Consider the following 14,647-nt stretch of genomic DNA (forward strand, 5'->3'; position numbering starts at 1 on the left):
TGTTTGGAATGATAACGAGGTTGACTGTCGTCATAGAAACTGCACGAGACAAAGAGCGCATGCTGTTTTCAAAGTATCAGCTGAGAAAACGGACAAATCATTGGCAAATTGATCGAGAAATTATGGTCGAAAGGCTTCAAATTATAGCAATTCAGTGATGTACAGCCTTCGAATTCGACATGCAAAACAAGTAGTGTTAGTTTGTAATAACAAAGAGCGTCTTCTGACGGGGGAATCGATGAAAAATCTGGCGATTCTCGAAGGAGGGCTTGATAGAGGTGTGTCTATTGTGGTGAACAACGCGGGAAAAATTGAATGCGTTGATTTTGATGACAAAGTTGACCAGGATTATCCAAACTGTACATTTGAAGAAGAAGTAGATGCTTCTGGAATGTGTGTAGTTCCTGGTAAGACGAATTCATTTTATAAGATAAACGATAAGGTACGAAATAAACAAGTAAGACGCGCGTGGGTCACCCGGGATGGGGAGAAGCGGGGGAGGGGGGGAGGGGGGGGGGGGGGGGGGGCGGGGTTGGGTGGGTACACCGTTATATGGACTGGTAAAGGTAAGGTAAAATCTTTATTTAGAAACGGTATTACCTTCAGGACTTAACAATATTGAATTAAATTAGTCTAACTCCCTATCTAATAAATCATTAGTAACTACTACAGTTAAAAAAAATGATAAAAAACCCTGCTTTACCAGCAAGCCGTATATAAAAGCAAAATAAAACTTACATAAGACTACCATCAAAATCATAATTCTTCAACTGAGATTTAAATTCATCAAGAGGGGGTGACTATATAGGTATGTGCAGCCCCAAAGGGTAGGTTTTCAGCCGTTGTAGTCATAAATAAGGCATTGATTTTTGGCCATTTTGTTTATTAATAAGGGTAATTGGCTTTTGCACTCTAGTCTTGAATTGGGTATGTTTTTTTTAGAAGAAACTTCTTTTTCATCTTTATCGATGAGACCATCAACAAAAGCCCTTCACAAACTATGTTTAGGGCTACTGTGCCAGTGGTAACAGTCATAAATAGGGAATCCAACTCTTTTTGTCAGGTCATAGACAGGGTAGGAAAAATCACAGATTTTGGTCATAAATAGGGTAAGGGTTTTGGGAGCCAGGCTGCACACCCCAACCTAATTTTTCTGGGAGCATCCCCCCCCCCCCCTCCCTAGGCATGGGCGATATGGAGAATTCTCTCTTTTTTTCATTTTCATTCAGGGGGAGGGTTGTAGTGTAATGGAGGCCACAAAGGCTAAAACACAAAAACATATCGTTTATTCGGACCACACTACGTCCACTCGCTGTTTTCCTGCTTGCATACACCCCCGCAATTCCCAGATCTACATGTGCAACCCCTGTCCTTATACACATGTTTTTCAGTCAAATGAGACAATAGAACACCCCCCTACCTTTTCCTCGGTTGCTCAAACTCTGGCTAGTGCTCTACACTGAGGAAATCAGTGTATAGTAATGTTCTATAGTCCACTTGGTTTTGTTAACACTTCTCCTTTTAATGGGTCATGCATTTACACCGTAGTAGGTACACTGTAATGTGTATTGTTTATCAATAATGTCTTTGAATAACCAGGCCCACCTGTCAGACTCAGTATTTGAAGATGACATAATTTCTTCAGGACTGAGAATTTTTTTCAGAACCAACCAATCACAAGGCCTGGAATCAAGCATTGTGATTGGTTCATTCTTCTGCTTCCACTTCCAAGTTACTCCCACAATGTGGCTTCACTAGATCATAAGTGACAGAGTCATGTAGAATAGCCCTTCTGCTTTCAACTCTGTTGGTTTGATTTTTTGATTTTCACTGTATGGTATTAAACCCTGTGGCTCTGATAAATTTGACTCCACCCTAATTAGTAGACACAGAAACATGCCATTATATGATGATATCTATTTGTCTCTAATTCAGGTCTTATAGATGGCCACACCCATCCTGTGTGGGTGGGTGACAGGGTCCATGAATTTGCCATGAAGGTAAAGAAAAAAGAATTCTGTTGGAAACATAGCAATTGTCTTCCTGTAGCAAATGGAGTTTAGTGTCGGCTGCATATTAACACTGAGTCACCTGGCCCTTTTAGTCCTTAGGATGTATTTAAGCATATGCCAGCATCACTTGATATTTGTCATCCACGAGTGACAATCATTGACACCTTTCTGTAATTAACAAATAGATTCCATGTTGCCGTGCATCTGTTTGGTAATAAAAATGTGGTAAGAACAAAAAAGTGGCATGTCAAGTGTGTCACTGATGTTCGTACCTCATTTTTGATACAGTTCTGAAGAGAACTGCATGGAAACATGCAATCAATATTTTATACATATGTAAATAATATATAATTAAGAAACAAAAAAACGTTATTGACATCACCTATGCATGTATCCTCCAATAGATCTAACATGTATTTAGTATGACCCAATCAAAATGCAAGAATAATTCATGTAGTCGACTTATTATATAATAATTTATATACCAGCTTGCAGGAGCCAGTTACATGGATATACACAAGACAGGTGGTGGAATAGGTTTTACTGTTGAACATGTTCGCAGAGCTACAGAAGAGGAGCTCTATGAATCGCTCAGAGAACGGCTGCTCAGAATGTTACAATCGGGGACAACATTAGTGGAAGTGAAGAGTGGTTATGGGTTAGATGTGGAATCAGAAATGAAGATGTTGAGGGTCATTGAGAAGGCCAAAAAAGAGTTACCTATTGAGATTTCTAGCACGTTCTGTGGAGCACACTCTGTACCTAAGTAGGTATATACACCATTGACAAAGTTCAAATGTGTAAGAGCGTGTATTAAAATATGTCATGGATATGCCACACTTCTTAACCGTACAAGTGTAGTCCTTCTCTAGCTTAGTCTGCCTTGAATGCGTGATGCAAAAGAAAACCCTGTAAATGCAAAAGAGGGACTATTCGTAGTCTACTACATGGCATATTTATTGACATTTTGCAGCAAAAAATGATCGATTCTTTTTTGTTGTTGTTCTTCTCAGAGGGAGTACTCCTGAAGAAGCAACTGATAATGTTGTCAATTACCAGATTCCTAAGCTTCAGGAACTGATGAAAAATGAGGAAATAAATGTTGACAACATTGATGTATTTTGTGAGAAGGGTGTGTTTGGTTTAGATGAAACCAGAAGAATTCTTGAAGCAGGAAAAGCTGCAGGGTTGGCTCTGAATTTCCATGGTGATGAACTGCACCCAATGAAAGCTGCAGAGGTACTGTATATAAATTTGCCTCTCACTTTAGTTTAAGATGTGGACTGAATCTTTGAACCCATGACTTCTTTGATGACCAGGATGTTGTAGAGGCCACGGGTTTAAATCTCATTCAGGCCTGAAAAAATTTCAGGCTTTGTCTTGTTTGCAACTGCCTAAGCTGCATGTAAAACTGCAACGTTAAATATTATTAAATATCATTAATAATGCTTGCTGGTTACAAATGTAAATAATTGTTAAGGGTGAGGGTTATGTGGAATTGCAAAAACGTTTGCTAGCCTGCTGTGCTTCAATGACCTTATTACTTGAAAGGCTCTTGACAAACAATCAATGATTTAATGTTTGCATGTCAGCTAGGGGCTGAACTTGGGGCGAGGGCAATAAGCCATCTTGAAGAAGTAAGTGATGAGGGAATTCAAGCCATGTCTGCAGCATCTGTTATTGCTGTACTTCTTCCCACCACGGCATACATCCTGCGACTTAAATGCCCACCAGCAAGAGCAATGATTAACTCAGGTACAAATTTAGCTGCAGACATATTTTGCCTCCATTGTTCTCTGCTTTCACAGGCCTAAAACCTAAACTAATTGAAATCTGGGAGATTGCCATTTATGCCTTTTCATTCCTAATAAAAACATTGTTACAGGTAGAGCTTTGTCAATTTGTGCCCCCCCCCCCAAAAAAAAAAAACAAAAACAAAAACAAAAACAAGAACAAAACAAACAAACAAACAAACAAACAAACAAAAAAACTTATATATCTAAAAAAGTGCTTTCCTCCAAAAATGCCAAAAATCAGAGCCTAAAGATGTGTGAAAATGAAGCACTTCTACTGTATCAATGAGATTTGATGACCCGTACGGGAGACCAGGAGATTTGACCCAGCGTATACCCCTAGTTAGGTCATGCTACAGAAACAGAGATAACTCTGGTCTGATGGGCCATTTGGGTTGTCCAACTCTGCAGACCTTATACCCAAGATAACACTCTGTTTGCTGTCCCAATGTAGAATAAGAAAATTATTTCACTATTGATAATTTTAGTTAACTGTTTACATCATTGTTTCAAAAAACTGATAATTCAAAAAATGTTCTGGTGCTATTAGCTACTGTCACCCTAAGAATGATTATGTTTTTAAACAGGTGTCCCTGTTGCTCTTGGTTCTGATTTTAACCCGAATGCATTCTGTTTGTCCATGGTAAGTGACCGTAAAGGTAAAGCCCTGTCGATGCTGTATTAAAACTTAACACAGTGCAAGTGATATTGCTGTAGAATTCTCACATAAATTATTATTAACTCATCCTGCAGTTGAAACAAAGTAAATGAAAATCGTGACTGTGTTTGGATTTCTGATCTTAATTGACGTAGATTCTTTTTTTTTTTCTATTTTCTTCATAGTTTAAGTTTCGATTGAGAAAATGTTTTAAACACTCAAGACAGAAATTGGCCACAATTTCAAACGCCTTAAAGTTCGTCGAAATAATCCGCTATGCTTCTCAGTGTTTTGAAGTGTGGTCAAACTTAGTCTTTCTGATTTAATATGTTGGCATCTCAAACAAGTGTCAGGCTTTACAGACTAATTCTACTACAAAAATATTGCTTTACTCATTAATGCCAATCCCTTGTGTAAACCGGACTATCTCATTTTGTTTGACCAGCCTTTGACAATGCACCTTGCCTGTGTTAATCTGCACATGACAATGGAGGAGTCTCTTGTAGCTGCTACAATCAATGCGGCAGCATCTTTAGGCCGGTCACACACTCATGGATCCCTGGAGTCTGGAAAGGTGGCCGACATGCTGGTTATCGATGCTCCAAGGTAACTCTTTGTTAGGAAACACTTAGCTACATGTATAAGTATTTATCAGCCTAAAGTTCATAAAAGTATGGAACCTCCATAGCCCGGGAAGGGGGGTGACACTCAGGTGAAAAGGTCAGAGATGCTTGCCGTCTCACTAAGGGGTGTAAATCATGGGCTCTGGTAGACCTAGGTGGATCTGGAAGAAGCTCTACTATTTTTAGCCGTCAAGACATCTTTTAGGGTGCACTTGACTAAATAATAAAGATAATGCGGTCAGGTCCATTTTAGTTTTTTTTCTTTCTGAATTTCTTTCTGAATTTCTTTCTTTTTTTTTTTTGAAGGGGGTGGGGGGGGGGAGAGGGGGTGTTTAAATAAGGCTTGAGCCACGCCCGAACTGATCTCTTTTTTGGGGTATAATGCTAATTTTCCGACGATTCCATACGAGACCACGGACAGTTCGCAGACCTCGAAGCGTTTTTGGCTATTTGCTCGAAACGTGTAAGATGCAATAATTCAAGTCATCATCTTACTCATGCAAGTCATCATCTTACTTTGTGTCTTATACTTTAATCCCTGCTGTGGTAAGGTATCAAACTTGTGAGCGTGAGTTCTACATGTCTTCGTATGCGCCCGTGAGTAGTTTCGTTTGGTATTTGTTAATAAGTCTTTTTTTTTTTTTTTTTTTTTTTTTGTAATTCGTGTTCACCTTCGTTGTAAATGTGTCACCTGAGCACTCCGCTGACCACCATTGCCGAATTAGTTTAAAAAAAAAAAAAAATGTTTTTGGCTAAACTAAAGAATACTGAGGGTCACTTCTAATCATGAATCCGCCAAACGAGCCGGCTCCTTTGGCTTGTTTGCTCCTTTGTCATCCACTGCCGAGCCAAACGAGCCACTAAATATATTGACCAGGACTTAACGTATACAAAGATTATTGCTCGTTCTTTTATCCACTGCTGAGCCAAACGAGCCTCTAAATATATAGACCTAGTACTTCCCTTATATATGGATTATTCCTTGTTCTTTTATCCACTGCCGAGCCAAATGAGTCACTAAATTTATGCAGCTCCAAAAGTGGCCCTGTATTGTGTAGTTGCTCTTTAAAGTTGAAGGGAATATATAAAAGATCACACATTTGAACTGCGGAGATAGATACGGAGTCATGGTTGATCATCGCAGTTATAAACACAACTTAGGAAAAGGTCAGAGCTGCTTGTCTCGCTAAGGGGTGTAAATCTTTCCCCGCAGTTCTCAAACTCATTAATAATTTATCAAGTTTAAACAAAGGAAATTAATTAGCATAGATTTTTACGACTTTATTTCTCCCTTTCCTCCTTAGTTTTAGTTTCGATTTAGAAGATGTATCAAACACTCAAGACAGTGTTTGACCACATTTCCAAACACCTCGAGGTTCGTCAAAAATACTCCGCTACGCGTCGTATTTTCAATCCCCCTCTGCGTGTTTGGTAATGTGGTCAAACAGGGTCTTTCGCGTTTGATATATTACTTCAAATATATGATCTGTGAGCTATTCCCCTATATCTTCACCACATACGGGTATATTACGAACTCACGACGTAACCAGCTAGCTCCCAGTTGGGCTTGATAGCTCAGTTGGTAGAGCACTGCAACGGTCACTGGAAAAGTTGAAAATTTACAGAGTATGTAAATAACATGTAATTAACATGTAAATAATCAAAAAGAGACTGTAAAGAATAATTTACATGATTTTTCCCCTTTTACATGTTTTGGTGGTTTCATGTAAAAAACATGTAAATATTTCAAGTGAAACATGTAAATGAGGAAGAAAACACTAAATGTTTCAAAGCTAAGGGCTAAGATCATGTAAATAACATGTAAACTGTTCCTGCAAATACTGTAAATAGCCTGTAAATTTCTTGTGATTCAACCTGGAAACGCGTAAATAACACGTAAATTTAAATCAGGGAGACTGCCAAAACACTGTAAATAACATGTAAATAAAAAATAAATAATCATGGAAATCGAGAAAGGGAACCTGTAAATAACATGGAAATCGAAAAAGGGAGCCTGTAAATAACCTGTAAATTAAAAAAGGGAGGCTGCAAATATCCTGGAAATTGAAAAAGGGAGCCTGTAAATAACCTGTAAATTGAAAAAAGGGAGCCTGCAAATAACCTGTAAATTGAAAAAGGGAGCCTGTGAATAACATGTAGATCGAAAAAGGGAGCCTGTAAATAACCTGGAAATTGAAAAAGGGAGCCTGTAAATAACATAACTTGAAGAAAAATGCATAGAATGTACGGTTTTATTGTAATCAAATCTGTTGACCTTAATTATAATAGTAGAAAATATGCAAATTTATACAGAATCAGAAATTTATTGCAATCAGTACAAACTCAGTAAAATTCAAATAGTTTGTATATGCCATGAATAAGGTTTACTATGTATACATTACAACAAATAAAACATGTTTTCTTTCCTTTCTATCCATAACAAGACGACTTAAATGTAATTTTGTGCATGGCCAAAATATTTCAAAATACCATGACTGAGCTCCTTTAACCGAATTCAAGCACTTTTCAAGAAGACTACTAAAATTCAAGACCTTTTCAAGATTGTGCGAAACCATGTCATATTCAGCTCTATTTAATTCATAAATAATAAAATGATGAAGAACTATACTGTTGGCAGCTACAACTAGTAAAAATTTTGCAATTTAGGTGTATTACTAAATTAAAATTGTTTGCAAATGGATACCTGTCTTAAATTTATACTAAATACACAAAGTCAAATGTAACAATGATAATACCTTTGTCATAAAATGAATGAATAAACTGTTTTTTCTTACTAAGTAATTAATGTAGGATTAAATTAGCTTTAATAATTATGAAAAATGTGGGAGGCACGATGACCTCCTAGTTACATGTAGTGCACTCAACTCCTGATCACGTGGTCCGGGTTCAAACCCTAGGTGGGTACATTCTGTTGTGTTGTCGGGCAACACACTTTACTCTCAGTGCCTCTCCACCCAGGTGTATAAGTGGGTATCAGCAAATTTAATGGTGGGGTAACCCTGCAATGGACTGGTATCTCATCCAGGGGGAGTAGAAATAGTCCTACTCGCTTCCTGCTACAGAAAGTGGGATAAGCTCCAGCCTGTTGGGCCACGTGGGTCGTATGCAGACTTACTGCATTATGAAAATTACTGCAATGTAAGTGTCAAGTATTGAGCAACTTTTTTCGTAGAGTGAATTGTTCTTTTGAAATAACAGAAAATGGGAAGAAAAAAACCACAAGATAGAGATTGACATTTTAAATTCATCATAAAAACATTCATGCCAAAGGAATACTACATTGCATAACATAAAACAAGGCTTCTGACATCTTTTAGGCTATGTTTACAAAGTCACAGTTTCCTTCTTTTTCCAAAACTGTACGGAATCCAAACAGTACAAACATTTTGCATCCCTGACAAAACATTCACTGTAAACAATATTCAGACTGGTGAAGATCCAAAATTTTACTTTTTTTTGTGATAAAACACTGTACTTAAAAAACAAAAAAACAAAACAAAAAACAATTCGTAGTTCCCATAACACAACATAAGTTGATAAATTGTTGTTCTGGTACTACACGTATGTAAACATAGCCTTTTCTTTTTACGATGAAATCTTGTAGCTGCTGTATTGAACAATAAGTATCAACCTAGCAATCTAAAATATTTAAATTTAATGCTAATTAACTAACACAGGTAGGTGATACTTCAAAGCATTAAAAATGTTTAAGGTGGTTGAATTTATGCCAAAAAGCTTCCAGAGCATATCAAAGTGTTGAAGGTCACCATGTTAGACTGTAATGCACCAGGGGCCCATTTCTCAAAGGTCCCAAAAAGTTTTTGCACCCAGAAAGCCATACCAAAATCTGAAATCTTATGCTCACAGAGCTGTTTTATTTGCTTATTCTCAATATGAACAGAGGTTTCCTTCACACAAGAAGTTCCAGGCATATACAGCTCTTAGTTTTTAGACACAGCTCAATTAAAGATGGCTTGGTGAGCCCAAAAAGTTTCTGGGGCCTTCAAGAAATGGGCCTTGGACCCCTTATAGAGTCATAAGTACTGTAGACTTCTCAGTTGCTGCTTTTTTCCTGATCAAGCATCAAAGCCAAGGAGTATGCATGTATTGACCACTCTCAATTTTACTTCATTCTACAAGTAACATAAAACATTTCGTTAAATAACATAAGTTATGTCTCTGTATGAATCAGCAAATTCTGTGTATGATATCAATCAGCGAATTTTACACTGGAGTTATTATTTTGTTTCTTATCATTCCAATTTATACTGTAGCCTTTGAAATCGGACTGTAGCCGGTCATGTTGACCGGCCAAAGTAATTTTAGCTCAGTCACATCTCGTTTCTGACTGGTCAAGATATTTATGAAAAAATCAAGTACACGTAATGTTAGACTAATTAAACCCACAAATATAATTTGTTTGTTCCAGTCACTGCTAGACCGTTTAAAAATTGGCTTAATATTTTTCTGAACGGATTTAACCCCAGTCGCTCGAATGGCATTCCTATCGATCTTGAACGCATGACAAACAGCAAGCGAATGGTCTTTAGCCGTTCGAACAGATATGCGTTGGTGTATATTTTCGTGAGAGGTCATAATAAAAAAGAGATTAAAACTCTCAGGTTTACAGTTGGGGATTTCATTGTTTATTCAAGAATGAACAACGTGACCGTCTCAAGATGACATGACTGGTCAACATGACCGGCGAGTGAAGTTTTTGGCCGGTCAAGTCACCATTCTGGCCAGACATTGCCCGTTGACCGACCATTATTTTGAGCCCTGAATATTCATCAATCAAACAGATCTTACATCTACATCTGTAGCTGCTGTGTGACAAAAACTTTGCACCTCTGATTGGAAGGCACTGAATGTCAGAGGATGTAGAAGAACTAAACTCAAAATCTGTGGCAGTAAATATTCAACGTTCACTATCTTCTACACTGTAATATTCATGCACAATAAATCAAACTCCTATCAAACAATGTTTAAATAATAAGTCAAGTTATTTGCAGGCACAATTTGATTGTTTCTTACATGTACTTATGCTCTATTGGTGGACAAAGGTACAGATGATGTCATAAACATTTGTTTTTGTTTCTTTGTTATGTATTACAAAGCAGATAGATTCCATGTTGTTGTGCATCTGTTCAGTAATAGATCACAGAAGACAACAAAATGTGGTAAGAACATCAGTGACACACTTGGCTAAAAAATTCACTGATTCTGTGACACACTCTGGCAATGGCTTATGTGAATATTTCTTGTTTTTACCACATTTTGATGTTATCTGTCATCTACTCAAGGCAGAAAAAAACCCAGGCCTGATTTCCTCAGCCAAGTAAATTTTGCTCTTGGGCAAGTGAAAATAGAAGTTCAGTGGCCCGGTGGGCAAGTGAAATTACAATGTAGCCTCAGTAGTCTTGTGAGTGTGACTAAAAATGCCAGCTTGATAAATGATAATTTCCAGTCATTCCATTTCAAAACTTAAGACCTAAAGATTAGTTAATTATTAGGCTGAAAGCAAGAATTAGTTAGGAATCTGAGCGTACTTTGCTCGCATTAAATTTTTGTCCTTTGATTTCCTTACTGGCCACCACATTGGCAACTAATATTTAAGTAGGGGCAAATGAAAACTAAAATTGACTGGCCCACTGGGCAAGTGACTTACAATTTTTTTTTCCTGCCCTGCTACTACTGAACAGATGCATGACACATGAAACCTACATGTATTATTTTGGTAAGAGCCCAATTTCGTACAAGTAAAATGTACAGCTGTAACAGGGCTCTAAAATGCTGTCTGGTCATCCCAGGGTAAGGCAATTGATTGAAATCGATCCATAAATTGATATAAATCAATAAATTGAAATTAATGTAAGTGTTATCAGTGTCATCAATCAATTGAAAGAACTTCATACTCACATGCTAGAGAAGTTTCAAGTTATCAATTTGATTTTACTAGATTTATCAGTCATTAGAGAATCAATTGAAAGTTGGTCTCTCTTTGTTCGTTCACATAAACTGTAGAAAAACTGTGTCCCTCAACACAATGCTTGATTGTAACTTTTTTTTATGTAGATTTCAAAGGCACTACCAAAGACCCCCAAAACATAGTCCCGATACATGTATGCCAGCAAAATATTCTGTTTACAAGATACTATGTTATGTTTTTCTGCAATTGTATTCACGATTTCATATTTCACTTTATATCTTTTGTTCATTTCTTTCTTATTAAATGTTGCTTAAACGATAAGCTAGTATCAGCAAAATCGATAATGCTTATTGAAAATTTGATCACAATCGATTACTCATGATGAATCCTTTTATTGATTTCTGATATCATTGACTAATCTCTATTGATTGTTATTGAATAATCGATTGACTATACTGTGTCATACAAGACAAGTAGATTTTCCTGCCTGGGCAAGTTACTCCTTTTTTTTCAAGTCCTGTGTAGTTTTCATGACAGTTTGAGGTACATGTATACCTCTTTATAAAGTATCTTGATAGGAAAGGAAATTCCACAACATGTAACTTACTATCAGTACCAGTGAGTGCAATGTCCATGTACAGTTGTGTATAACAGCATATTGTAACTTGCATGTAGGTACAACTGTAGACACTTGAGTAACTTCAGAATACTTACACTAGCATAAGAGAAATTTCTCTGCTGAAAATGGCACATTACATTTTAGCTTACTAGCATTCACATCAGAGGGCAAGATAACCTTACAAGAGCATGCATCAGAAGGAATCATAAGGTGCATATAAGCCAATAACAAATGTCGCATGCTCTTCCTCTTTTATCGAGAACAGATAATAACAGATCATAAAGCTCTTTATGCACGGCAGGTAAACATCACCAAAGTCGATTACACAAGCAATGTAACTTCTCGTTGATAATGACACATTCACAACCAAAGGCAAAACGAAATGCATCTTGACGTTACTTTACTCTACTCGTTCAATTTATGCAAAACTTGCTTACCTGTTGTTGTTGTTGTTGCCTGTAATCGCTATCTTCAGCTTCTGGGTAACGGAAAACTTTGCCTTGAAACCGTGCACGGTGACGAAGCGAAGGTAGAGTGGATTTTGGCCCGCTAAAACAGAGCTCGAGTTCGATGCAAGTTCCAACGAACTGCCCAACATGGCGGGAGAACCGAGACAACCTGGTACCTAACATGAAGACCGCTGATTCCCGCTTGTTGGAGATCGGGCACTCACAAGGCTGCTATATTTAACGCTCTAAATCGATGATATTTCGTTCATTCTCAACGGTTCAGGGGCACAATTGTGACCTCGAACTTTCGTGATGTGAGAAATTTAATGTCTGTTGTTTTCGGATTGTTAGAAAATGTCATTTTGGGTACAGAAAAAAAGTCAGCTATCATTTTCGGAAAGGCGATAAGACCTAACGTTTTCGGGAAATGGACAAAAAAGCCCTAATAAGTTCGAGAATACTCAAGTTCCTCTAGAATAACCGAACAAATAAATCTTTTTTAGTGCAACCTAAAATTAACCTACAGAGCTTTGAAAGTACTCCAGATAGCCTAAAACAGCGTTCAAAAGCATTCGAGAGAAAACGGTCGTTGGGTGTCCCTGTCGGTTCCCTGCCTAACCTAACTCCGCGTCAGTTCAAACTCGGTCACCAGGGCTCTTTCCGTCTTGAACTCACACAACACGTGACGCTTTCATGGACCTTCATGAATAAACACGGGCGTGTCCGAGAACTAATTTTTCTCTTTTCTAGAGACGCAAGCTTGGGACGCCTGCATGTGCAGTAACAATTCTAGTTTTATTTTGTCGTTGTGGGTGCGCGGAAAGTTCACAATAGGACAGCTTAATGTGGTGTCAATCAATGCAGCGATTTAGTTTGGTGCATACCTTGTAACCCAACATCAATTTAAAGCACACTATTGCACACACTTGGACTTTAGAGAAGTTCAAATGCTTCAACGTAAAAGGTTTACGGAGCTTTACGGCGGTGTTACACTTTAACTTTACGCGCCTTCAAAAGGTCCCATTTATATGTTCTCGGTTACCCCCCCCTCCTTCCCCTAAGTTTACCCTGGGCGAGGTAACTTATCACTTATTTCTTTGCAAAATCCAACCAACCGTTTACAAGAGGATCGCGAACCTCTCGGTAACTTAGAATTTACATCATTTGAACAGTCTCCGTTGGTTGAACCGTTACACCAGAGTTATATTAAATAAGCCCACTTTTCCATTACATGGTTTTTGCAGGGTTTAAGCAGGCCTTCTCTTAAATTTAGATCTTTTTTTCTAAGGGTCTCCATTTTACATTAAGGTGATCTTTACAGGTTTTCGAAAAGCCCCCATTATCTCATTTAAATTGTTTTCACAGCCTTTGCAAGGTCCCCTTTTTAATTTACATGTTTTAACAGGCTATTTAGAGCCCCCCACCGCACCCGTGCAACTTCTAGGTTTTCCATTTACATGGTTTTTACATGTTTCTTACAGGCTCCCTTTCTTTCATTTACATTTTTTTTTACATGTTTCTTACAGGCCCCCTTTTTTTTCATTTACATGGTTTTTACATGTTTCTTACAGGCCCCCTTTTTTCATTTACATGGTTTTTACATGTTTCTTACAGGCCCCCTTTTTTCATTTACATGATTTTTACAGGGTTACAAACATAACATTTCCAGACTTTTTACAGCATTCGGTTGAATTATTTACACGTTTCTCACATGGTTTAGCAAAGCAATTTACATGTTTTTTACAAAGGCAGATACTGTAAAAGTGCGTAAAATATCTTACAGGTTTTTACATGTTCTTCAAATGATCATTGTCGACAAAGACAATGTAAATCACTATTTACAGAACATTTACATGCTGTACTAAAAGCTGTAAATTTCCTGTAATTTTATTTTACAAAACCCTAACATGTAAATTGTAATTTACAAAGAATGTAAATCAAGATTTACATACTGTAAATTAAAATTGACATGTGCATGGAAATTTTCAACTTTTCCAGTGGGTATCCCAGAGGTCGTGGATTCGAATTCCGTTCAAGCCTGAATTTTTTTCAGGCTTTAATTTCACAGCTGCTTAAGTTGACTGCGTACTTTGTGTCTTGTTTCAGATGGGAGCATCTTGTCTATCAACTCGGTGGCCATGACAACGTGATCAAGTTTGTCATAAAGAACGGAAAAATTGTACACAGGAAACCCTATTAGAACTCTTGTAACTTGTGACTGTGATTCGGTGTGAAATACTGGGTGTACTTGGCGGCGCAATATAACAGAATATACCAGAAAACTCACTGGGAAGGGACGAGCCTGGGACGAACAAGTTATCAAAGGTCTTTTGGAGGCGATGTGGCCGAGTGGTTAAGGGCGCTGGGTCCCTGGATCAGTTACTCCACCTTACCGCTCTCTGGATTTTTTTCTTGGTAGTCCAGAGTTCAACTACTAGCCAGCTGGTCAGCCGCCCAACTAGCAATATTTTTTTATTATTTAGTCAAGGTGTCCCCAATTAGCATAACTGTTCTAAATACAGTTGACACTTAAATAATATAAA

At 37.7% G+C, this 14,647-nt stretch overlaps 1 protein-coding gene and 1 long non-coding RNA gene across 2 annotated transcripts; one reads left to right on the top strand and one right to left on the bottom strand.

The window, feature by feature from the left end:
• The first annotated feature begins 37 nt into the window (after window positions 1-37).
• On the top strand, window positions 38-14,606 carry LOC145460306 (putative imidazolonepropionase). Its single transcript, XM_081445065.1, has 8 exons — window positions 38-407; window positions 1,936-2,000; window positions 2,501-2,778; window positions 3,026-3,251; window positions 3,605-3,767; window positions 4,393-4,448; window positions 4,909-5,069; window positions 14,211-14,606. The coding sequence occupies exons 1-8, from the start codon at window positions 158-160 to the stop codon at window positions 14,302-14,304; spliced, it is 1,293 nt and encodes a 430-aa protein (XP_081301191.1). The 5' UTR covers window positions 38-157; the 3' UTR covers window positions 14,305-14,606.
• On the bottom strand, window positions 8,552-12,407 carry LOC145503001 (uncharacterized). Its single transcript, XR_014051410.1, has 2 exons — window positions 12,093-12,407; window positions 8,552-9,240 (listed from the first exon to the last, which is right to left on the bottom strand). It is a non-coding gene; the product is annotated as an uncharacterized LOC145503001 (long non-coding RNA).
• Window positions 14,607-14,647: the final 41 nt, after the last annotated feature.

Source organism: Orbicella franksi, chromosome 11 (assembly GCF_964199315.1).
Source record: "Orbicella franksi chromosome 11, jaOrbFran1.1, whole genome shotgun sequence".
Lineage (NCBI taxonomy): Eukaryota > Metazoa > Cnidaria > Anthozoa > Scleractinia > Merulinidae > Orbicella > Orbicella franksi.

Excerpts from the sequence above, each read along its gene's own strand:
- LOC145460306 (XM_081445065.1), top strand. The coding sequence starts at position 158 with ATGTACAGCCTTCGAATTCGACATGCAAAACAAGTAGTGTTAGTTTGT. Across the intron at positions 408-1,935 it reads TGGAATGTGTGTAGTTCCTG|GTCTTATAGATGGCCACACC; the intron begins GTAAGACGAATT and ends TCTCTAATTCAG. Across the intron at positions 2,779-3,025 it reads GGAGCACACTCTGTACCTAA|AGGGAGTACTCCTGAAGAAG; the intron begins GTAGGTATATAC and ends TGTTCTTCTCAG.